The following is a 23,708-nucleotide window of genomic DNA, read 5'->3' on the forward strand; positions in this document are numbered from 1 at the left end:
ATTGATTATTGCTCAAGTGGGATTTTCTGGTGATATCCATAATAAACATGAATAGGCCTATCTATCTTGGCAGAAGCGACAAGACCACAATTGATTTTTTAAGCCTTTTAGCAGTTAAATTGTCAATGTTTGACCGCGACGCATCAAAGAATGCGTGGTGTTGTGAATCTGAAATTTAGATTATGTTATTCCGGACAGTCGGGCAAGTAAATGGTGAAAAATAAACTGGTGATTGACCACGGAAATTTTTTGATAATCGACAATTAGACAGACTTTGATATTTCCACTCTTTTCAGCCAACTGACAGAAAAAACTCAAAACACGCCCCCTATTACCCAATTAGCAAAATTCGAAATTAATTTTTTCATCAAATAATTTCTTTATATCTGTAGACTTGCCACAACAAATATTTTTTCAATACCTCTCCAAATATGTACTTGAGAGTAAAAAAAATGCACTCGTCTAATAGATAGGCCTCCAACCTATGAATATTCATTAGTGGTCTTGTCTCAGAACAAAGACTGGTGTGGAGGACGACATGACGACCCTCACCCAGTGGTTGTGACATTGTCTTGTCCTGGAGGAGACACGGCCGGGGGCAAGGGCCACCCAGGAGTGCAGTTAGCTAGTCAGGGTGTCGGCTTACGATCAATGGTGGTGCTAACCTTGACAAATACCCTTTCTCACTTGGAGCTCAATTGGATAAGCCAGGCGGAAAACCGTATGTGCCGATGTAGAGGCAGAAAACTCCCCCTGGTAAAAGTGTCCGGTGTTGCAGTCGTAATCTTTCCCCTTGAAAAAGTGTCAGGCCCTATTGTATTCTGACGGATTATGGGTCATTGTTCTGTTGAGACCATGACCAGCATTACCTCAGAGAATAAAAGCGCATAATCCTTTGTTCCCCGGACATTTCAGACTTTTACGCCGATGCAGAAGTTTGAAATGTCCTAGGATAGGATGTGGGAAAAGGATTCTTACTATGAGCTTTGGTCTCTACTGAGGTACTGACGGGCCGGCATGGCCTCTCTGGAGCCATATCCCTTAGTCTGACAGATTACACCGGTTCTATAAAGAGGCCATAATGACTGTCAATAGCTCAGAGAATAAAGCGCCTGATAGAATCTTTTGTTCCCCGGACATTCTATCCTTGGACATTTTACACTGGGGACACCTGAGCTACTTGTCGTCATGATAGGTGGCAGCAGCGCACAGTACTCCGTTAGTCTATTGCGAGACGGTCCGATTGATAAGGTGATACCGATTTGTTAAGGTCGTGGCAGGCATGGCGCTCAGTAAAGATCTTCCCGATATAGAGGTACGTTGAGGGTTTTCTTTAAAAATCATTGGCTAGCACATACCGCAGCTGATTTAGAGCAGTGCATTATGCTGTAGCATGTATCATAATCATGGTCAGCACCAGGGACAGGGACCCGTGGGCCGTTAGCCCTACTCTAAGCAGAGACTGACGGTACTGGTCGATAGCGTTCTTTCTTGATATCTAATATACAAAGTCATTATATATGTGTCTTCATATATGCTACCATGTCAAACACGCTGGCTGTGTACGGGTGCATTTCGCGCTATAGGGCCTAGTAGGGCCGGGAAAGCACAAATGACTGATACGGTGCGATGACAAAATGATAACCAAATTCAAATTCAAATTCAAATTATTTATTTGCACAACTATCACAAGTACAGACAGTATGGCATAAACATGCATGAATATTACACAATAAAAGACATTACATTAAAACAGCTGGAAGAGTGGTAAGCCGGATGGATAAATGATAACCAACTGGAGGAGTTTTTGGTGACCTATTTTAGAAAAGATGTGTTTTATTGTCTCTTTGTAGCATAGATGGCTAGTATTTCGTGACTTGAATTAAAGGGTATAGCCTATAGGCCTAGGCATATTGCAAAGGGGCGGTTTTATTATCAAAAAGTGCCATTTTGCTCAACATTTTGACTAAGAGTAAGAGATGTGCTTATAATAGTATATACAGTAGAACCTCCCTTAGCGGACACCTCTCTATTAAGGACAACCTCTCTATTAAGGACAACCTCTCTATTAAGGACAACCTCTCTATTAAGGACAACCTCTCTATTAAGGACAACCTCTCTATTAAGGACAACCTCTCTATTAAGGACAACCTCTCTATTAAGGACAACCTCTCTATTAAGGACGTTAGTTTTGGTCCCAAATCGGTTGTTTCTATTAAATTTGACCTCTCTAATCACGACACCTCTCTATTAAGGACAACACTTGTCAGTCTCGAAGGTGTCCTTAATAGAGAGGTTCTACTGTTTTAGTTTTTAAGTCCCCCCACCCAAAGAAAAACCCAAATAGGTTTAAACTACATGTAAAGGTACTTAGAGGGCCTTAAAGTACCTCTATGCTTGGAAAGAGTACAATGTACTTTCCCCTTTAAGGACTGCAGGTCACAGGACATGGTGAAATAAGAACTGATTTCTAAACTTTGCTCAGCATTACATGAATGGTTATTTGCCACTTAGGATTATATGAATTTATTGGTTATTTGCCAAGTTCAGAAATTAGCTTCAAATAGTTTATGTTGAAAGAAAAAGTGTCTCCTTAAATTTGATAGAAGATGTGGTACAGTGGAACCTCCCTTAGGGGACACCTCTCTATTAAAGACACTAGTTTTGGTCCCAAATTGGTAGTTTCCTTTCAATTTGACCTCTCTAATCAAGACACCTCTCTATAAAGGACAGTACTTGTCAGTCCCGTGGGTGTCCTTAATAGAGAGGTTCTTCTGTACTTCTACTAGTGTCTCAGATTTGCTATGCCATGTGAACTGTACCAAAGCTCCACCTCCCCCCCCCACACAAATTCATTCTGACAATTTTGTAGTTGTTGTTGATGTTGTGGTGGTGTTGACGGGGGGGGCTTATACGTTCTTTTTCAAGACGCAAAGGTGATTCATCAATGTGAACGAGTTCTGGTACGCAGTTGATTTCAAGATATCACTAGATGACAGTAACTGATAATCAAAGGCAAGTCGGAGTCCGAGTAGTAAATTTCATCTTAACCTCAAAAATAGTTTCTTGTCATAAGAGGCTCATCTTCGTTTGAGGTGATATCTAATAATTTTTCTCTGTACTACAGTCCGAAATAAACATATATATATATAATAACCCTGACCTTGTCCCAACTATCTTTTCAGAATTTGCTTGCTCTAAACCCTAGGCCCCTGCAACATGCAAGCCTCGTTCCAACTGCCACGACTAAGAAAAGCAGGCAGCATTGGAAGAGAAATGCTGACAAAGGATGCTCGGTAAGAAAATTATGTCAGTCCTAATACATGATCCATAAACCTATTTATTTTTGCGAGCCTAATATTTTTTTGGAAAGGGGGTACAGTGGCAAACTTCTGGGGCGTGAATACCCTTTTTATCACAATTGTGCACAAATTCTGTTCATGCAGAATCTATGAACTGTATGAGTACAGTTGTGACTTACTCTAGCCTTGCTGAAAGCCTGATGGATTGGACTCTGTGAGTAGTAGTTGAACGAATATATTGTGTCCACTCCGATTGAACATATCTCACTGTCTCTGGCCTTTGAAAACCTTTACGCACACTTGGATAACAATGGCCATTGAATTGATTTTCGATAAGAACATTTGTAGAACTTGATAGAGTTGTAAAAGTACATGCCCATAAGCCCACTGGTTTAGTTATTGTTATGTTGACTTCTTCTTTTATGACAGCCTGAGCCCTTAATTATTCATTCTTTTGAATACTGCGAGATTTGCAATAGCCAATGTCACAAGATTGCTTTCATCTTTTTAAAAATATGAGCTCAACATCCAGGCCATAGTGGTGAAACCGTCCTTGGTAAATAGTTCTAATGGCTGATTGAAAAATTTCCATTGTGTTATATATGGGGTCAGCTGCTGTCTACAGCTGGGCCAGCTTTTAGTACATGTACCTGCATCTTGGATTTGCTCTTATTGTATCAGCAGTTTACATTATTACCTTCTCCAAACTGCTGGCCATGAACATTTACCCCCTTGACCTGGATTTGACTGGGCCAGTGTACTCATATGGTGGATGGTAAAAATATATGATGATAGTGTTCATGGTATTTATAATAATGATGATGATGATAATAGGACTTGAGGAATTTGAACAGTGGCCAATTGTCATAGCAGTTTGTTACGAAGGCCATCTCAAAGTGTTAACAGAGCTATTATAGGGCCAATAGCATTGTGCTAGTATTCAGTCTGAACAGTAAGTGAAATAAAAATAATCTTTATTTTTCAGACATGTGTACCAAAGGAGAAGAATTTCAGTGATATCAAACACACAACCCTAAGTGAGAGGGGTGCTTTGAAAGAGGCAGCTAGGTGGGTTGCTATGACAACGTTTAACTCTACATTAGTACAATGTACTCCTGCCTCATCAGCTACTCAGAATTAGATACTGTTCTGCTTGGTGAGAGCAGTGTTGACGGCCTTGATAAACGGTGTCTTTGAAGAGAGCTGTGGGAGAATCACTGTGTCCTTGTGCAAGACACCTAACCCTACATTACTTCTCTCCACCCTAGTGTATAAATAGGCACCAGGTATGCATTCATTGGAAGTTTGTTAACCTAAGATGGACCGGCACAGTAATCGCGTGGAATAAGCTTGTTCTATCATCATTGATTCATTGCTTTCAGGTGTTTGAAATGTGCCGATGCTCCCTGTCAGAAAAGTTGTCCAACGCAACTTGATATCAAGTCATTTATCACTAGCATTGCCAATAAGGTATGGAACAAAATCGAAAAAAACACTTCTGGTCCATCTGGTATTTGTATTCGTTTTGTTATATGGTTTGCCTTGTGTCTCGCCCTGGTATAATGAGATTCTGGATTATGTCTGACAAGGTAGTCAAGTGCCTTGTCAAAGATTACTTGTGAACTGGTCAGTGCTAGAATTTAACTCGCAACCTCGTAATCATATGACGGCTCACGTTATACTAGACAATGACGCACTTCAAAATTATGACCCTGCTACCGGCCTCATGGCATATTATATGAAATAGACTACATGTATGCTGGTATGAAACCGATGGAGTATACATGGTGACCTTCTGCTATCATTATCACATAACAAAAATTGCTTTCATATTACCCAACATGCAGTCATCAAAAAGGTTTATGAAATAGCTGAAAAACTGTTGGTACAAAGCCAATGTCCTACTTGGAAATGATCATCGGTCCTCGGTGGCCAGCTCCGCCGTTCGTTCAAAAAATTAAAAAAGTGAAGTCTTATAATCTTTTTGACTTGACTATTACAGAACTACTATGGTTCAGCAAAGGCAATCTTCTCCGACAATCCCCTGGGTCTCAGTTGTGGTATGGTGTGTCCAACCAGTGACCTGTGTATGGGAGGCTGCAACCTATATGCCTCTGAAGAAGGGCCTATTAACATTGGAGGACTACAGCAGTATGCTACAGAGGTAAAATTGTGTACAGTACAACATCTCTATCTGATTACAGAAGCCAAATTGCAATGAAGCAACCATTTCTGATAAAATATAAAGAAGAAGAAGAAACAACCGTTTCTTCTCAAACGTTTTCATCCATTTTCATCCATGTTTAAGAGGTTTTGATATACCTCCATGCATTAATACAGTGGGTGTCCTGTGTCTGTGGCTAAAAGTTTTATTTAAAAGCAATCCTGATTTACATGGGTCCAGCATGAAAATACATGTACAATGAAGTTCAATAAACTGACAGTTTACCTTCGTCATGTTAGTACATTTGCTGTTCCCTTTAGGTTTTCAAGACTATGAAAATCCCACAAATCAGGGACCCAAGTCTTCCATCGGTTAAAGACCTTCCCGAGAGCTACCAGGCAAGGATAGCCCTGCTTGGGTGTGGACCAGCCAGTATCAGTTGTGCCACGTTCCTGGCTAGGTTGGGCTACTCTGATGTCACCATCTTTGAAAGGGGCAAAATCATAGGTGGACTGAGGTAGGTTGGTTCACTTCCGGTAAGAGTTTGTATCCTCAAGTTACCTGTTCTCAGTTATGATCCAATATTACCATATTTGAGTTATGATAAAATATACAGCTTTATACTACCCAAATGCCAAATTGGTTTGATTCTTTTGTATTGGATATTTTGCCTAGTGGAAATTCTCGGCCATCCATCTCTCATGGCTAAGAGCACTTTCATTTCAGTTCTACTGAAATCCCACAATTTCGTCTGCCATATGAAGTGATCGATTTTGAAGTTGAACAGATGAGGGATCTTGGTGTCAAGGTAATGTCACTTCCCCATATAACTCTCAATAAAATTTAAAGCTTTAAAAGAATGGTATCCGCACTGGTCTTGCAAACACAGTTTTGTCTTGGTCTTGGCCTAGTGGAAAAGGTCCCAGCCTTTTGGTCGAAGGGTCATTGGTTTGATTCTTGGCTCTGCCGTTGGCAAACTAGAGCAATTTGATTTTGTAACATCAATTTCTTCATCCTAATACTCTCTGTAGAATAACTGAGTGCAGAGCAAACGCTGAAGATGGAGGAATTGAAAGTGACAGACCATTCAAGTTTGATAAAGTTCTTGGCAAAGTTATTGATTGGCAGCTGACACAAATGAAACTGATTGTTTCGCTTTCCAGATCCAACTTGACACAGCACTTGGTAAGGATGTCAGCTTAGAGTCACTGAAGAAGGATGGATATGAAGCAGTCTTCCTTGGGATTGGACTGCCCAGTGCCAAAAAGATCCCCATCTTTGAGGATCTCACTATGGAAATGGGCTTCTATACGTCTAAGGAGTACCTTCCCTTGGTAGCAAAGGCCAGTAAGCCAGGTGAGTGCTTTATTCATTGTAATAATAGTGGTCCATAGATAAACCTGTTTCTGAAAATGATGCAGGCATGGAGAAGTGCTCAAAGTCTGAGGTCTGACAGTTCTTTAGAAGCTCTCTGTCAAGGACACTCCTGGGGCTGAAAACACTGTAATGATTACACAGGTCACATCAAGTGGAAATGACCAGTTTGGGACCAGAATCGGTGTCTTTTATGGAGAAAGTGTCCTGCTATTAAACTGGCCACAAAGAGCCTTCTACTGCTGTATTCAGTGAATCTCTAAAATACTATTTTCCAACGTGGACACAGTTTTGCACCTCTCAGTACTTTTCTTTTGAAATAAAGGATCACAGTACCTATATTTCAAGATGCAAAATCTATTCTTTTTTAGGAATGTGTGCTTGCAAAGCTCAACTTCCATCGCTGAGGGGGAATGTAGTGGTCCTCGGAGCAGGAGACACGGCATTTGATTGTGCAACATCGGCATTGCGCTGTGGAGCGAAGAGAGTGTTCATCATCTTCAGGAAGGGTTTTACTACCATCCAGCCAGTACCGGAAGAGGTAGGTCTAATGTAACGACCGTATCTTGACCTTTGGGGTCATTGGTAGGAGCTGAACTGGATGTATCTATTAAGGACGTCTTAGTACATGTACTAAAGAAGATGACATTTTGAACATGTGAGGTAAAAAGACCTCCACCACCACCACCACCACAACAGTTCCTGTCTACCACCAAGTATGTTATTGAAGTCAGGAGTCAGTTCATCTGATTAGAACCTGATTGGGTCATTATCCCTCAAGTGTCTTGAACAACCTGCAATAACACCCAATGGTTTTTCTGATATTTTTTTATCTATGGTGACTCAAGGAACCCTGTTATTTGACTGTTGATACAGATGGACTTGGCTAAAGAAGAAAAGTGTGAATTCCTACCGTTTCTGTCTCCAAGTAAAGTGATTGTGAAGAACGGAAAAATCACCGCTATGGAGTTTTTCCGGACGGAGCAGGATGATGATGACAAGTGGATCATTGATGAGGAACAGCAGATCAGATTGAAGGTTGATTTCATCATCTCCGCATTTGGATCCGCTCTGAAGGACGATGTTGGTAGGTCTTGTCTTCCCGGCGTTGTCCAAACCAGTATCGGCGACCACACCCTGTTCCAAACTGTTCATGAAACAGGTTATGTATTTCTGCTTTGTCCAATGCTGGGCTGGGCCTCGGTCATGGTCACTGTGCCTTTTTGACACCCTGCTATTGCAGTGACATCACTTCCACGTAGGAGTAAGCATGGAAAGTGAAAAAACATACTGCCTTTCTCTTTGCTAAGTGTGTAGTGTCTGTTTATTTTGTCAGTGTTGGTGCTCAGTCCTTGGATCTAACGCAACACTTTTTTTCTCTCACCACTTTGTTGCTTAAATTTCAGTTCGCAAGGCAATGGAGCCTCTCAAATTCACCAACTTTGGACTACCAGAGTGTCACCCGGAAACCATGCAGTCGAGTGAGCCTTGGGTGTTCTGTGGTGGTGACCTTGGAGGTGTCGCCCAGACGACAGTTGAGTCAGTCAATGATGGCAAGCAGGCATCCTGGCACATGCATAGATACTTACAGGTAATTATCCAAAAAAAGTATGATACATTCCAAAATTAAGTCATTGCTTTGTCCTTGACAAACATTTCAAATAGCAGTTGTACTGATTTTGTTATGTATTAGTTTCTCTGTGTCACTGATTTGAGTTTACTCATCGATCCTTTCCAGTCACTCCATGGGCTTCCAGTCCCACCAGAACCTAAGCTCCCACAGTTCTTTACTCCAATCGACTTGGTTGATATCAGCGTTGAGCTCTGCGGACTTAAGTTTGAGAATCCGTTCGGCCTGGCCAGTGCCACTCCTACAACGTCTAGCCCAATGATAAGACGAGCATTTGAAGCTGGATGGGGTTTCTCATTGACCAAAACTTATTCTCTTGATAAGGTATGTGAAAGAGAAAAGGAAAGATGATATTTACATTGCAGTTCAGCAGTTCAATTCTAATTTTTTTATCATTCCCCAGTTTTCTGCTGTTTACCAGTGGTGTCTTATTTTGTCAAAGAATGATTGTCTTGCAGTGTCTCCTCCAGGGTTGTGAGTGACATGGAGACCGTCTTCTTATTAGATATGTCTCACAAATGTCTAATCAACAGACCTGACCGGAGCGTTACATGGGTCGGGGGACCCGACCACTTGGATGGTCCTTGACCACCAAAGCTGAGAGATCAGTCGATGCACCAAGGTTGATCAGATTGTAAAGGAAGCCCTTTACCTACACTGAAATGAAGAAAAATGACATAATCAGACACTCAACTTTCAGCAGTTTAGCGCTTGATTGATTTCTTGTCTTCCAGGACATCGTCACGAACGTCTCCCCACGTATCGTGCGTGGCACGACCTCGGGTCATATGTTTGGACCAGGACAAGGATCCTACCTCAACATAGAACTCATCAGTGAAAAGACGGCCGCGTACTGGTGCCAGAGCATCAGAGAACTGAAGAGGGACTTCCCGACCAAGATCGTCATTGCCAGCATCATGTGCGCTTACATTAAAGAGGACTGGGTAGAACTTGCTAAAATGTCTGAGGTGAGTGATTACAATCCTTGTATCGTGCAGGAGAGCAGATGCCTTGCCACATCTTTCAAAAAGTGCCTTCTGTCGAAGCACAAACTTGAGTAACAACTAACTACTGAACTTTAATGTTCTGATTACCAACTCATATATCTTATGAGCTTTAGGGTGTTATATATGAAATCTGATATTCTGATCATGACAGCTGTTGCAAATATCAAACTTCGAATAATTTTCAGGGTTTTGACATTGAACTAGTTAATTTTTTACTGGAAAGTTAGCTGTATTACTGTCTGTGTTTCACACCATAGTTTATGCCTGGAATGTCAACTCTGTACATTATGCTGCTTTCAGGATGCCGGGGCAGACGCCCTTGAACTGAACTTGTCTTGTCCTCACGGAATGGGAGAAAAGGGCATGGGCTTGGCGTGTGGCCAGGTAAGAAAGATACGTGGGGGCTTCTCTCTTGAACTACTTCATTAGGAATAACTCAAGCCAACTGGCTGCACTTGGTCTCAGTTGGCTTATACTTAGAAATAATAACAAACTAATCACTCAGGTTAGATAGCTCATGTTTCAAAGGTACTTTGAAAGCAGTTTTGTTGTACAAAAGTTTGGTTGTACACTTTAATTGATAGATAATTGGTCTATGTAGCCATGCATCTTGAATACATAGTCAGCTTGAACGATAGAATAGGACATTTTGTCCAAGGGACACTGATTCCTGTTACAAATGATAGAAAGACCCATGGCCATGTACATCAGTTTTGTTCAATAAGGTAATTTGTAGATCTAACCTTAGATATAATAACAATCCTTGGGGCCAATTTCTTTATTAGGATGCTGAACTAGTGCGAAACATTTGCCGCTGGGTGCGGGAGGCGGTAAAAATTCCATTCTTTGCAAAGCTTACGCCAAATGTAACCAACATAGCTGTCATTGCCAAGGCTGCTTATGAAGGTAAGAGTCAGATGTCCGCGGTCATGAAAACTATTTGTGGGATCTCAAGATTTCAGATATATCCATATGTCTATTTGATATTAATATGAAACTGAACAGGGTAGTCGAATCGCAGATAGGTTTTGCCAGGGTACCTAAATATGCAGAGGGACTGCAGTTGCGACAGTGTCACAACACTGAGGGAGGGGGTTAATCTATATATATATATATATATATATACGTAAAGGCACCAATTATTGAAGCGTTTTAAATTGAAAATGGTATTTTCTCTTCAGGAAAGGCAGATGGTGTGACAGCAACAAACACTGTGTCTGGTTTAATGGGCCTGAAGCCAAGCTCAGTAGCGTGGCCAGCTGTTGGCAAGAAGCAGTTGACTACGTATGGTGGCGTGTCTGGTAATGCCATTAGACCCATCGCTCTCCGGGCTGTGTCATGCATCGCTAAGGAGATACCAGACTTCCCAATCCTTGCAACTGGTGGCATAGATTCTGCTGAGGCTGGACTGCAGTTCCTCCATGCTGGGGCTTCGGTTCTCCAGGTCAGTGTAATGATCCATAGGATACCATACGATTTCCGTATACGTGTAGATTTAACAGTCCATGCTTTGAGCCAGAACTTGTGTCACTGTGGTGTCTCTTCGGTGCCAGAAGTAACCTGGGATTCAGCAGATGTTTTGAGATATTTGCGCTTAATGTCTAGAAATGTTTGTTGGTTTTTTCATTGTCACAGTTATCATCTGGTGACATCCCCAGTAATAGAGAATACCTGCATGACAACATAGCTGTGACAAGTCCCCGATCAGAATGACGAAGACCAATGTTCTACTTTCTCCTATTTCACTTCAGGTTTGCAGTGCAATTCACAACCAAGAATACACCATTGTTCAGGATTACATATCTGGTCTTAAGACTTTGCTGTACCTGCGAAGCGTCGAAGGACTGGAGGACTGGGATGGTCAGAGCCCTCCCACTGCTGCTCATCAGTTAGGGAAACCTGTCATCAGGGTGGCCGATATCATTGGAAAGGTAAGCTTAACTGTAGCCCAATGCAATTTTACAGACATGGGACTGACCAGTTGTCTCATCTGTTGCCCAGCTATTGAGTGGACAGTTTTATCCAGACAATTCGAGAATTCATCAGGGACCACCTATGTATGTAAATTTTTCACTGCAAGTTTTTGTGACTGTTATCTATTTGTGTTTGTATGAATCGCCCATTGAGACGATGTTCCCAGGTGTATCCACCAATGGGCCTACAGTGAGGGACAAAGTTTCTGACTCAATGTCTTGGTCAGTGTTGTATCTCAAATAGAAGTCTCGTGTTCTATGTCTACAGTGTAATGAAGTACTGATTCCTTTCAGAGCCTTCCTAACTTTGGACCATACAAAGAAGAGAGAAATGCCCTAATCAGCGAGAAGATTGTCTCCTCTGACCTGTTGGAGAAAAAGCTTGCCCCGGTCCGACCAGCCAACCCAGTCAAGAAGTCTGTGCCTGGAGTCAAGGACATGATTGGCCTAGCTGTGCCGCAGATCGGAGCTTATAATGATCTCAACAACAAGGAACAAGTGGTGGCTTTGATTGATGAGGTATTGTATCAAATGTTATCTTCAATAATTTTGAATACGGTTGACTATTCAGTGAAATGACATGACGTTTTAGGGAATAATGTGTTGCCAAAAGCCTACAGTACTTTTGGGTGGTTTTAGGACTTATCCTATTACTTGAGAGTTGTCAATTGGGACCTGTACTGTAACCTGCAGCGGAATGTTCTTGTGTGCGTCGACCCAATTGTTACTTTCAGGTCCTGTTGCTTGAAGCTCATTCAAACTCAAAACATTACGTTCAATATTTTGCTGAAATGTTGTTGTCTTTGTGTTCCAGGAGATGTGTATCAACTGCGGGAAATGTTACATGACATGTAATGATTCAGGATACCAGGCAATCACCTTCGACCCACAGACCCATCTTCCCCATGTCACAGAGGAATGCACTGGTATTTATCATTTTATCCGATGACTTTTTCGCCATGACGTCCCGAAAATCCTCTATTGTACTAACATTTCTGAACCAGGTTAAAGTGAACTTGGACATCTTTTCAGAATCCCCGTATATACAGCACCATACATTACCCACATTATGAAGGTTTGTCAAATTCTTGACTGTATCATCATCTTGTTTGCAGGTTGTACCCTCTGTGTGTCTGTCTGCCCCATCATTGATTGTATCAAGATGATTGATAGGACGACCCCTTATGTACCTAAGCGTGGTGTACCACTTGGTGTGACAGCTCAGGAGGCGTTGAGAAATAGGGCAAGTGCTGTAATGGTCATGCAGTAGGAAGGACACAAGGTCACAATTTGGCCTCAAGGATGTCAGTGAGATTGGTGGATCTACCTTAAACCTAGTCTGTATGTAGCTACATCAAGAAAATGGTCACAATCTGGCATCGTCTCATCGCATCGAACTGCTACAATTTCTTCCAGGATAGATACATGTCCATGCATTTGCTTGTCAATATGTTGAATTACAATGTTTGTACTCGCAGATTGGCATGCTAAAGATTTTTTGTTTTGTTTTACTGTAAACTCAGTTAAGAGTCATCATGACTTCCGAGGTGCAACACCACTGCCTCATAACAATTCCTTCTTAGATTACCTCAGGCACTGCCAGCAAGACAGGATGGCTCTTATCTGAGTTTACAGTAAGGATACACATTAAAGAAATGTCAAAATTTGTTGAAAGACAATTATCGGATTAACAGTTTTTGTTGTTGCAAAAACTAATGGGACCATAATACTACGAAATAATAAGATACTGTTTGATCCACAGATTAGTAGATGGTGAATTATAGACTATAATTGGATATATGTAGTGCAGTGTACTTAAAAGTATAGCTCCCATATAAATTATACTGTCAATCAGTTTGTATTGGAGGTGATGGGTCAGGTGGCTAAAGTCCAAAGACTGCAGTGATTGACTGTCGTTACGTTTTACTACTGAATTATTTCTATTACAAAATCAAAATTCCTGAGCAGTTCCCTTCCAGTCAAGTTTATCATAGGCATAGCCAGGCTTTCCAGAGAAGGGGTTGTTTTCGAAAACAGTTCATGGGTAGTTTTGAAAACTATTTTAAGCTCAAGGAAATGACCATTGTCTTAAAGTATGCTGTCATTGGTTGTAGGCTGTTGGATTACAACGCCGGTGTTAATTGACTGCCACATGATTAATGGAATGACAAGACTCATGATTGATGTGATAAATGTATGCTAAATATCAAGTACGCGGTAGATTAGAGATGCTTAAAATTTGTACATGTACAGTGGAATCTCCCTTCGCGGACACCTCTGTTTGCAGGATTCCCTCTATATAGAGTGATAGGCAGAGTGATTTTTGTCACAAATAGGTTGTTTCTATACTATTTGTTCTCCGTTATCAGGAGACCTCTCTTTTAGTCATTTGTTGGTGCCAGGGGTGTCCTTAATAGAGAGGTTCTACTGCAATAGCTTATATATTTGTTAATAAACTGTAGATTTAGATTTACGAAATCCAATCGGGGATGTTTTACAATGAGCATGGCATTCACTATGGCATGTAAAGAATCAAAATACATGTAGTCATAAAGCTATTTACAAATGTATGTATGAAATAAAAATATTTCTGTGTAGAAGATTTTGTTGTATGTGTTGCTTTGCAGTTTTCTTCTCCTGAACGTTCAAGGAAATATCCTCTGGATTTCATTTCCTTTGCCGTTTTTTAGAGTTTGAGATTGTTAATCCCCTTGAGAAGAGCGAGACCTTTCAACGTGCTTATACATTGTAGCAGTGCTCTTGCAGACTTGATCCCAACCAAGAAACACCTGACTGAGTGACATTTTCTTCTCTTCTGCACTGTTGTGAGTGACTTGGTCCCAAGTCTCAGCAGTGCTCTGGATAAGATGTCCCAATGACATCTTTTTCCACCTTGAGACAGTGCTTCAGTTGTTAACAGACAACGCACAAAAACAAAGTTATGACAAAATAGAACAAATTTATTTTATAAATGTTTGACATTACTGAAAGTGAAACATCTTGAGGAAATGAATACATTTGTGACATTTCCAAACACAACATGAAAATGTCATACAGAAATCAAGAAGGTTTGGAATCCAGCATCATGAGGAAATCGAGTATTTTAGGGCACCTCAATTTCACTGATTCAGACACTACAGTGTTATTACTGAATTTTCAACTTGGCCAATGTCTGTGGTTACAATAAAAATAATCGACATAACAAACTCAAATTCTCCGAGCCCTTTTGGGAGTTGGAGCACCTTCCTCTTTTAATTTTGGAACTGGCTCAGGGAGATTGCGGGTTCTTTTGCGTGATCCTTTAGGGGACGAATCCCGATCCCGCTCCCTTTTACTCTTAGAACTAGACCTCTCTCTGTGTCTGTCTCTGTCCTTTCTACTTTTCTTATCACTTTTTGCCGATTCCTTCTCTCTTTCATGTTTATCACGCAGAGATTCTCTCTCCTTATGTGAATCCCTGTCTTTTTCTTTGTGTGACTCCTTGTCCCTGTGACTGTCTTTATAAGTGTCTCTATCCTTTTCCCTGTGGCGGTCCTTATCTTTGATTGAATCTTTCTCTCTGTGACTATCCCTGTCTCGGTCCTTCTCCTTGTGACCCTCTCTCTCTTTCACTAGTTCTTTATCTTTTTGCTGGTCTTTAACATTCTCTGAAACAAACGTAACCAATTGATCAGACATATTCTGTTGACACTGGCTTACAGCTAAACCATGGACGGTATGTCCGTGATATAAGAGATAAGTCATTCACTGTGCAATTTTTCAACTTCATGGAAGTTTTAAAACTCTGGGAGAGGGGGGGGGGGGGTAAACATCCCGGCCATGCCCATTCATCATCATACTCACCATGACGTGCAACTGGATTCTTGTTGGATGAAACCACCTTGGTAATCAACATTGAAAACTCAGTTTCTGGAAGACTGAAATCTACTTGCTTGTTTGGGAATGGAGATATTTCAGATTCATTCTGAAAGTCAAACGATGTTTGCTAAAATTTTATGCCAACATAGATCAAGAATAAAGAACAAAATGCATTGCAATCAGCTTGAAATTTTTCCTCAACAATCAATGTTCATGACACAAAGTAGAATTATTAAAAAGTTTACAAACTACCAATAGTTTTAAAGGCCTTAGGCCTATCACTGCAAAGAAGCCTACTGGAGTCATGTAAAGAGCAGACCCACCCGGTCCAACCCACCGACTCACCAATGCCTGGAGATCATAGAGTGTGCTCAGTTTCTCCCAGATCTGTTTGCAGGTGATCCTTCTATTGATGGAACTGTTGAGAATACTGTAGATGAAGGCCATCTGAAAATGTCGATTTACACCTGAAATACACAAAATGAAATATTCTCATGACATAATCTACGTCATTCAACTTATCAAAGGGCCTGGTGCTAAATCAATTTCTCGTAAAACTATCAGTGATTGATGGTAACAGGTAAGGGCAGAGAGACTGATCATGTCGCAGTCTTGATCCTGGGTCTGGGTCGCATGATCATGATCAACTCAGGGTTGATTGGCTGTGCCATTGCGGCTTGCCTCTCTGCTCTAGGTAGGTGTAGCTATTTAGACATCAAACTCGAGAGCATATAGACGATAGACCCTTTTATTTTACACCACGCGGAGGAAGCCACTGTGCTGGCCCAAACAAACATAACTATAGGCACATCGAACGAAAGAACATGTGGTGTGCGACCATGCGGTCTTTTGTTTGCTGCTTGTTTGTTGTGGCCAGCAGTGGCTTCCTCTGCCTGGTGCAAGGGCCTCTATTCATTGTTTTGATGACAACTGAGCAGGAGGCGTATAGATGGCGCCACCGTGACAAGGTAGCGGTCAAGTCAAGAAAAGACGCTAGCTCGGCGGTTAATCAACAGCTTATAGTGAAGTTATAATTTTCGGATTCGTAAATATTTGAAGAATTAAGTAGTTTTCTTACCGACAGGTTTATGCTTTTTCATCGCATGAAAAAGGCTCACTTCTAAATCGACATTCCATGCAACTGGATCTTGATCCGCCATGTTTTCGGCTATTAATTAACAGCTCTCGATTCAATCTTGTCCTATCGCTTCTACTTGAAGTCTCATAAAATGTATCAGCCTAAGATTGTTTTTAAATAGTTTTCTTTTTATGAAAGAAATAGAATGGTTAAAAACGTCCGTTGCAGCATTTACATTAAATTCCGATCGCGAGCTTGTACTCTCGTCGCCAAATTTGATGCATGGCGTGCATGGGAGCCGGGAAAAATAACTTTCTTATTCGATTTATTGCACATTTTTCCATGCCAGTTTCTTCTTTTCTCAACAATGTCTTTCCAAATACCCTGCTCTGAAAATTGGGATGATGACGATCAATGTGTAGCACCTGTACATGTCCCCAGGCCGCCAATGAATGGTTATGACAGCGGGCAAAATAGCATACAAACTCAAGTTTTCCAAAACAGCTCGTCAGGTTTCGGTTTCGGTCGAGGACGAGGGTCGTGGGCCAAAGACTCTTCTGACAGTTTTAGGAGTGATAGTTCAGGGGGTAGGGGTAGTCGTTCCAGGGGCGCTGGAAGGAGAAACGACAGTAATGGCTTCAGGAACGATTCTTCAAATAGATCCAAGGGCGATAACTGGAGATCGCAAAATGATGATGCAGCGAGAGGAGGTGGTCGTGGAAACTTCGAGGTGTGTGTCATTTCGCCATTTAATTGTAGGGCCTATGTTGTTCAAATCGTCAACTTAAAGTGATGAAAACTGCTGAATGAAATAGAATTGCTGGCCGCTGAACATGTGTCCCACTAGAATTAGAAAGGGTTTTGCATGTTGTATGACCAGACCATAGACACTTCTACTTCCAGGCGCGCTGTTAGTGTTATGGGGTAGGCCTAGTATGTAAATTCAACGATATTTTGTGCATGTGGAGGTAGTTTTCTTTATCATATCATCTCCTTCTTTCCTTTGCAGGACTCTGACAACGGCTTTGGTGGCGGGCGAGGGCGTGGTGGCTTTGGACGAGGAAGACAAGGGGATTCAGGTTTTGGTGGCAACCGAAACAACTCGGGTGGAGGAGATGGAAATGCCACACGAATTCAAGTGCCAAGTGGAAAAGTTGGAAAAATCATAGGTCAGTTGAGTAATGGAATTGCCCAGATCAAAATAGTATATAGGGATTAGGACATGTTTTGATGTTATATGCCCCTTCAGATAAAAGTAAGCCTTATTCAGCATTGCTATCAACTGCTCCGCACATGAAGTGATGCAGTTAGTTTCTCTCATCTTTAAAATCTCGAACTCAAAATGAAAAATATGTTTTTTAACTTGGCACATGTCACATGTGATGTATTTGGTATATAAGATTATTTATCAGTCAAATCAAGCATTGATTAATGGGACATTGCCCTTTCCAATAATCTAATTGATGGAGATGGTCATTCTTTCAGGAAAAGGTGGTTCAAAGATACGAGAATTAGAAGAAAGTAGTAGTGCCTCCATAAAGGTATGTGTAATAAGTGATGATATTTTGTGCATTCGATTACTGGCTCTGCACTTGCAAAGCACTTGCAAAGCAACAGATGTCGCTCATAGAGGCACATGTCTAGTGTGGTATGGACACAAACTCTCTAGCCAGGCAAAATAAGGACTCTTATGTACGTGATAAGAATAGAATTTCTGTTGTTGAAACACTGAAATAAAAAGTATGTTACAAGTAAGTAAGTTGCGATTTCACGCAACCATTTAGTCCTTTAATTAAAATGGCCAACAATATTTCCAGACTTACAGTATCTAAACCTAATTTGTTTCAGGTAAAGAGCAGTGAAGCACAGGCTGATGAAACGCCTGTAGATATAAGTGGAACAGAGGAACAAATAGCAAAGGCTCAGGAACTTATCAACGAACTTCTGGAGGACTCAAGTTATCAAAGGAAGCCAAGGGATGGCGGGTTTGGTGGTGGTAATAGAGATGGTGGGTTCAGTGGCAATAGTGGATTTGGTAATAGTCGTCACAATGACAATGACAGCTTTCATGGCAGTAAAAGAGAAGAGAAAACAGGTATGAGAAATTTAACTCTTTACTACAGAAGCCATTTTTTGGCCTGTCCCAGGCTGTGCGCAGCAGTTGATAGCAATGCTTAACAAGGCTTTCTTTTATCTGAAGAGGTAAAGAACATCAAAACATGTCCTCATCCCTAATATTTTGATCAAAGTTATGTTTCCTTAATGTCTACAACCTGAGAGAGTAAATATGGCAACCAACTCTTACTTGTCTGAACAGGCATGCTCCCTCCCGCCATGCATTGCACCGAAACTGTTCCAAAATATATCCATGATGTGTTCTGTTCAGAATCCACGTATCAGCGTCCAAAGATCAACTGGGCTGAATTGTCTGCTCAAAATGAAGTGTTTACTGCGGAGAGATGGAATAATGCCATGCCTATGATCAAGGACTTCTACCACGAGGACCCAGAAGTCGCGAATATGCATCCAACACGGGTGGCTGAACTAAGGTTGGTAATTGAACATGAAATAGGTGCGACTTTCTTCAAATTAAAAGATAACTCCCCTAGGGGCCTATGCAGGCCACTTAGTTTGTCAATTATCCCAAAGACACACTGTTTAGAGGTGAGCACCCCTAAATTATGAGGCATCCAAATCCTTGAAGCGTTTCTGGGCATCAAATCTGCCCTCTTACTACCTTTTCAAAGTGACTTTACTAACTAATAAAGTCGGACACTTGATCATGCAAAATAATGTCCGATTTTGTGAAATCTTTTCTGAGTATGTTTGTCTTTTCAGAGCGGAGATGAACAACATATCAGTCAAGGCTTACGATGAAGGTTCCAAAACAAAAATACCAAACATACTCACAAGGTTTGATCAAGCATTTGTGAATTATCGTAAGTGTACCCTCATGTGTTTGGATAGAATTTTTCATGATATATGCTTTGCACCTACCGACAAAATAACTTGCCTAAAGTGAAATGTTTAATGTGTGCTTGCATAACATAAAAAAGGGGGGGGCAGGGGTTATCTAAGATTGCTCAGGTGGCAATTTTTGTCAGCTGGTGGTAACCACCATTTTGTCTGAGAGTGTATTGCTGTGATGGTTAGAAGATTAAAGAATTGTTATTTCACCATGATTTGCTACAGACCTTGTGCTGCACTGGGCTTATGTCCGAAGGAAAAAGTAAAGGTATCTGTGAATTCATTTTTAGCTGATATCATGGATGAAATAGAAAAGGCAGGGTTTACTCAACCGACACCAATCCAGTGCCAAGCCTGGCCTATCCTTCTCCAAGGCCTCGATCTGATTGGGATTGCTCAAACTGGTACAGGGAAAACTCTTGCCTTTTTGCTGCCTGCCATGATTCACATTGACAATCAACCAGTGTAAGTATGTTATTGTATGCAAGGTCTTGGTTAGCATGCTGAGACTGTTGCCCATTGAGTTGCTAACATTCAGGTCTTTGTGTCTAACTAACCTGTGGTTAAAAGGGGAACTTGAACGAGAGCTGGGGTGTTCGATTGGTGGTCATTTGCTTAAAAAGTCCTGACTCATGTTCTCTGTCTCTCCCACTTTCAGGCCAAGAGAAGAACGAGGTGGTGCTAATGTCCTTGTTTTGGCCCCTACCAGAGAGTTAGCTCTCCAGATAGAGAGAGAAGTGAAGAAGTATCATTACAAGGGAATCCGTAGGTAAGCAAAACATAGGAGTTACCAAGTCGACCACAGGTATTTTTGTGTGTCAGTCTACCATCCTGTTCTGCGTCAACCATCGTCAATGTCTTGTTGGCAAAACCATGATAATTTTAAAGATTGAAGGAATTGTGAGTTTCTGAATCTGACAAAAAATCACAAAGAAAATGGCATTTATTTCTGAAATTTCTCTGTGCATGCTTCTTCTTTAAAACTTTAGTAAATCTTTTTTAGTCTTGATTTTCCTATTTTGTATGTTTCAGTTGCTGTGTATATGGCGGTGGCAACAGACGCGAACAGATCGCAGCGGTCGAAAGAGGTGTAGAGATTATTATTGCGACACCAGGACGACTGAATGACCTTGTAATGAATGAGGTTGTTGATGTCAAGAGTATAACATACTTGGTAGGTATTAAGAAAAGATTGTAAGAAGTTTGTCAGCTTTTGTTGGTTATCTTTCTCATAGTCAGGTTACACAAAGTTGGATTATTTCTTGTATTTTGAAATATTTGTTGGGAGTTTTTGGCACGCCACACACTGATGACAAGTGGCTTTCCTCTAATACTGACATTAGCCATATATCAGCTGTAGACGCCTCCTAACCTTCATGACAAACAAGACAGGACTATTTCCAGTTGCCCTGTACAGAGTTTCCAAACACCTATGGTATGCAATGCTAACACTTGTGCTGTGAAAACTACAAGTCTAGCACTGTACAGATCTTTACTTGAAACAAAACGCCTAGCATTGGGTCGAATCAAAAAGATGATTGACTTACTTACGCCCCATTAAAAAGCTTTTGTATGACATGATTCATAGTAGGGTTTCTATTTTCCATAGGTGCTGGACGAAGCTGATCGTATGTTAGATATGGGTTTTGAGCCACAGATCATGAAAATCATGTTGGATATCCGACCAGATCGACAGACAGTTATGACAAGGTATGTTGCATTGTCATTGGTTGTGTGATTACGTTTTCCACTAGGGTGCCATTCGTGTGTCTTTATCTGACTTGCGGGTTGTATGCCTCAGCTGCATTAGCCTCCCCATGTGGGCCTCCGCTGTTCTTGGTTCCTTTTGCACTTTGGTGTCCAGTTCAGGGCAGTGCCAGTGCTGAAGATGCTGTATTGTTCTAGTTGGAGTACGTGTCCCAGCCATGAAGTCATCATAGCACATCCATTACATGTACTCCATATCGTTATTTTCTCTAAGACTTTAACTCTTTTTCTTTAGTGCGACTTGGCCAGAAGATGTCCGGAGATTGGCCAGGAGGTATATGAAAGATCCAATGATGGTTTATGTGGGAACACTCGACTTGGCTGTGAGTAAAGTTATGACATGACAACAAACTAATCATTTCAGTTGAAGTACATTTTGTTATGGATATCGAGGGTTGAGATGACATTTTTCACACATTTGTGCAGATAGTGATCCATTTTCAGCTGACTTTATCTAATTACAATCCTTTTGTTTTCAGGCGTGCCACACTGTGACCCAAATAGTAGAAGTGCTTCCAGAAGAGGACAAACGGGACCGATTGTACTATTTCATTGAGAATGAGATGGCTCCAGAAGAAAAGGTTCTCATCTTTGTTGGGAGAAAAACCACGTGAGTGAAGCAGTTTGGTGCTTGTTTCAGAATCATATTAGTGTCCCATATTTCTTTGTGCAATTTATATGAAAAAACTTTATTTTATGTTCTTCTAGCGCTGATGATCTGTCCAGTGACTTCGCCTTGAAGGATATTGTTTGCCAGTGCATCCATGGTGGACGAGAACAGTATGATAGGGAACAGGCTCTCCAGGATTTCAAGGACGGAACGGTGAAAATACTCATAGCAACAGATGTGGCATCCAGGGGTCTCGATATTGAAGATATCACGTGAGTTTCATTCTTTGTCTGTTTGTTATGTGGGTCAACAGTTGGAAATTATTTCTCTGTGACGACCTCCGAGGACTGTGACATTTAGCTCTGTATCACATTCATGTATACTTAAGATTATTATGTAATTGTAATATTTCAGATATGTGCTCAACTTCGACTTCCCACGTGATATGGAGGAGTATGTACACAGAGTCGGACGAACAGGAAGGGCTGGGTAAGTGGAGAGCTACATGCTTGATGGGGTAGCAGTTGCGCAGTAGATGACCATCGGCCACATTATCGAGAGGTTGCTGGTTCAACTCCCTGCCAAGTCATTCCCCTTCAATTGAGCGCTTTATAGCAGCATTTGAACCCCCGGATTCATGTCTGGGGAGGCTGGGATTGTCCTCTTTGCCCAAAAACACTAGTCCGTTAAAAGACAAGAGCACAAACTGCAGTCCCATTTCTATCACAAACTCTAGTCTTTTTCTTTATTGGATAATTTCAGAAAATCGGGCATCTCTCTTACGCTGGTCACAAGAGAATCTTGGAGGAATGCTCAGGCTCTTATTGACATTCTAGTTGAGGCGCATCAGGTTTGTACTTTGTAGAGTGTTTTGTTATACCTTATGGTGTCATAAAATGAGGTGTGAAGCAAATTGTGTACAACATTTCGATGGTACATTTCTGACCCTGATCTAAACCATATTGGAGAGCCTTAAACTTGTATTACAACGGTTAAGTGTATCTCTTACATGTATTTTATGCCTGCACTTATCTTGTATTTAGGAAGTTCCACCAGAGTTGGAGGAGATGGCTGAAAGATATGAAAAGATGAAGGAACGAAGGCGATTGGAGGGTCGAGATGATGGACCACGTCGTGGAGGTCGTGGAGGCTGTGGTGGTGGCCGTAGTTATGGAGGCGGTGGCGGTTTCGGAGGTGGCTTTGGGGGCGGAGGCAGGAGAGGTGATCGTGACTCTGGAGTCAGCAATTTCTTTGATGGAATTTGTTGAATTGGGGCCATAGAGATACTGCAATGACTGTGTTCAATTTTGGATCGAACTTAGCAGGATTAAATCAGTTTTTGGGGACTACAATGTAGAATGTATGTAGTTCACTTTCTGTTTGATCTGTTTACATGTGAGTCTACACTTGCAAAGGAAATGCCACTAGTTATGAACTTCATGTACTAAGGAGAGAAGCAGAACTTTGTGGAATGTTTTTCACATCAATAGCAATAACATGCAGGCTTCACTCTCTGGTTAAAATTTATAGAATACACTTAATTAGGTCTTAAGGGCATTGCTCTATTAAAGATTCAAGTGATAAGTACATTTCACATTGTATATAAAAAAAGAAATCCTGTGTTGAATACTTTCTAGTCAAAGATTTAAACAAAGGGAAGTCTTGATCTGGTTATCTTGCTTGTATGACTCATTATCGTTACTGACGTCAATAAGTAAAAAATCACTCTGCAGCAAAAGGGTTGTTAACCAAGTTTGTCATCGTAAAATATTTTGGCTCAATACTTGCTTGTAGGTCATGGAAAGTCTTCAAGATATTTAATGTTAAGTCAACTCATGGCTGGAAAATGCTTCTATTTTATTCAAATGAATAAAGAAATTTATTTGCATATTATTTGTTTTTCTCTGTGATGCACGTTTTGACAATATTCAAGACAATATAGTTCTGAGATATGCAGAAAGCTTCATTAAATGAGGAT

At 41.1% G+C, this 23,708-nt stretch overlaps 3 protein-coding genes across 3 annotated transcripts; 2 read left to right on the forward strand and 1 right to left on the reverse strand.

Moving 5' to 3' along the window:
- Nucleotides 1–1,213: 1,213 nt before the first annotated feature.
- Nucleotides 1,214–14,052, forward strand: LOC135486414 (dihydropyrimidine dehydrogenase [NADP(+)]-like). Its single transcript, XM_064769178.1, has 20 exons — nt 1,214–1,315; nt 3,186–3,296; nt 4,288–4,370; nt 4,685–4,772; nt 5,305–5,466; nt 5,787–5,983; nt 6,193–6,274; nt 6,630–6,822; nt 7,212–7,381; nt 7,717–7,927; nt 8,247–8,431; nt 8,579–8,794; nt 9,205–9,438; nt 9,778–9,861; nt 10,263–10,383; nt 10,659–10,921; nt 11,229–11,408; nt 11,745–11,969; nt 12,265–12,376; nt 12,566–14,052. The coding sequence occupies exons 1-20, from the start codon at nt 1,283–1,285 to the stop codon at nt 12,718–12,720; spliced, it is 3,105 nt and encodes a 1,034-aa protein (XP_064625248.1). The 5' UTR covers nt 1,214–1,282; the 3' UTR covers nt 12,721–14,052.
- A 369-nt stretch (nt 14,053–14,421) lies between these two features.
- On the reverse strand, nt 14,422–16,468 carry LOC135486711 (MRG/MORF4L-binding protein-like). The gene is made up of 4 exons (XM_064769770.1): nt 16,387–16,468; nt 15,654–15,775; nt 15,294–15,414; nt 14,422–15,097 (listed from the first exon to the last, which is right to left on the reverse strand). The coding sequence occupies exons 1-4, from the start codon at nt 16,466–16,468 to the stop codon at nt 14,658–14,660; spliced, it is 765 nt and encodes a 254-aa protein (XP_064625840.1). The 3' UTR covers nt 14,422–14,657.
- A 193-nt stretch (nt 16,469–16,661) lies between these two features.
- On the forward strand, nt 16,662–23,618 carry LOC135486143 (probable ATP-dependent RNA helicase DDX43). Its single transcript, XM_064768688.1, has 16 exons — nt 16,662–17,116; nt 17,396–17,555; nt 17,872–17,927; nt 18,235–18,481; nt 18,773–18,935; nt 19,225–19,325; nt 19,644–19,818; nt 20,012–20,122; nt 20,386–20,527; nt 20,963–21,063; nt 21,356–21,443; nt 21,600–21,730; nt 21,829–22,002; nt 22,145–22,219; nt 22,493–22,580; nt 22,774–23,618. The coding sequence occupies exons 1-16, from the start codon at nt 16,754–16,756 to the stop codon at nt 22,996–22,998; spliced, it is 2,400 nt and encodes a 799-aa protein (XP_064624758.1). The 5' UTR covers nt 16,662–16,753; the 3' UTR covers nt 22,999–23,618.
- Nucleotides 23,619–23,708: the final 90 nt, after the last annotated feature.

Source organism: Lineus longissimus, chromosome 4 (genome assembly GCF_910592395.1).
Source record: "Lineus longissimus chromosome 4, tnLinLong1.2, whole genome shotgun sequence".
NCBI lineage: Eukaryota > Metazoa > Nemertea > Pilidiophora > Heteronemertea > Lineidae > Lineus > Lineus longissimus.

Excerpts from the sequence above, each read along its gene's own strand:
- LOC135486414 (XM_064769178.1), top strand. The coding sequence starts at position 1,283 with ATGGCGCTCAGTAAAGATCTTCCCGATATAGAG. Across the intron at positions 4,773-5,304 it reads TCACTAGCATTGCCAATAAG|AACTACTATGGTTCAGCAAA; the intron begins GTATGGAACAAA and ends TGACTATTACAG. Across the intron at positions 5,467-5,786 it reads TACAGCAGTATGCTACAGAG|GTTTTCAAGACTATGAAAAT; the intron begins GTAAAATTGTGT and ends TGTTCCCTTTAG.
- LOC135486711 (XM_064769770.1), bottom strand. The coding sequence starts at position 16,468 with ATGGCGGATCAAGATCCAGTTGCATGGAATGTCGATTTAGAAGTGAGC. Across the intron at positions 15,776-16,386 it reads GAAAAAGCATAAACCTGTCG|GTGTAAATCGACATTTTCAG; the intron begins GTAAGAAAACTA and ends TGTGTATTTCAG. Across the intron at positions 15,415-15,653 it reads TCTATGATCTCCAGGCATTG|AATGAATCTGAAATATCTCC; the intron begins GTGAGTCGGTGG and ends TTTGACTTTCAG.
- LOC135486143 (XM_064768688.1), top strand. The coding sequence starts at position 16,754 with ATGTCTTTCCAAATACCCTGCTCTGAAAATTGGGATGATGACGATCAA. Across the intron at positions 17,556-17,871 it reads AAAAGTTGGAAAAATCATAG|GAAAAGGTGGTTCAAAGATA; the intron begins GTCAGTTGAGTA and ends TCATTCTTTCAG. Across the intron at positions 20,123-20,385 it reads CATTACAAGGGAATCCGTAG|TTGCTGTGTATATGGCGGTG; the intron begins GTAAGCAAAACA and ends TGTATGTTTCAG.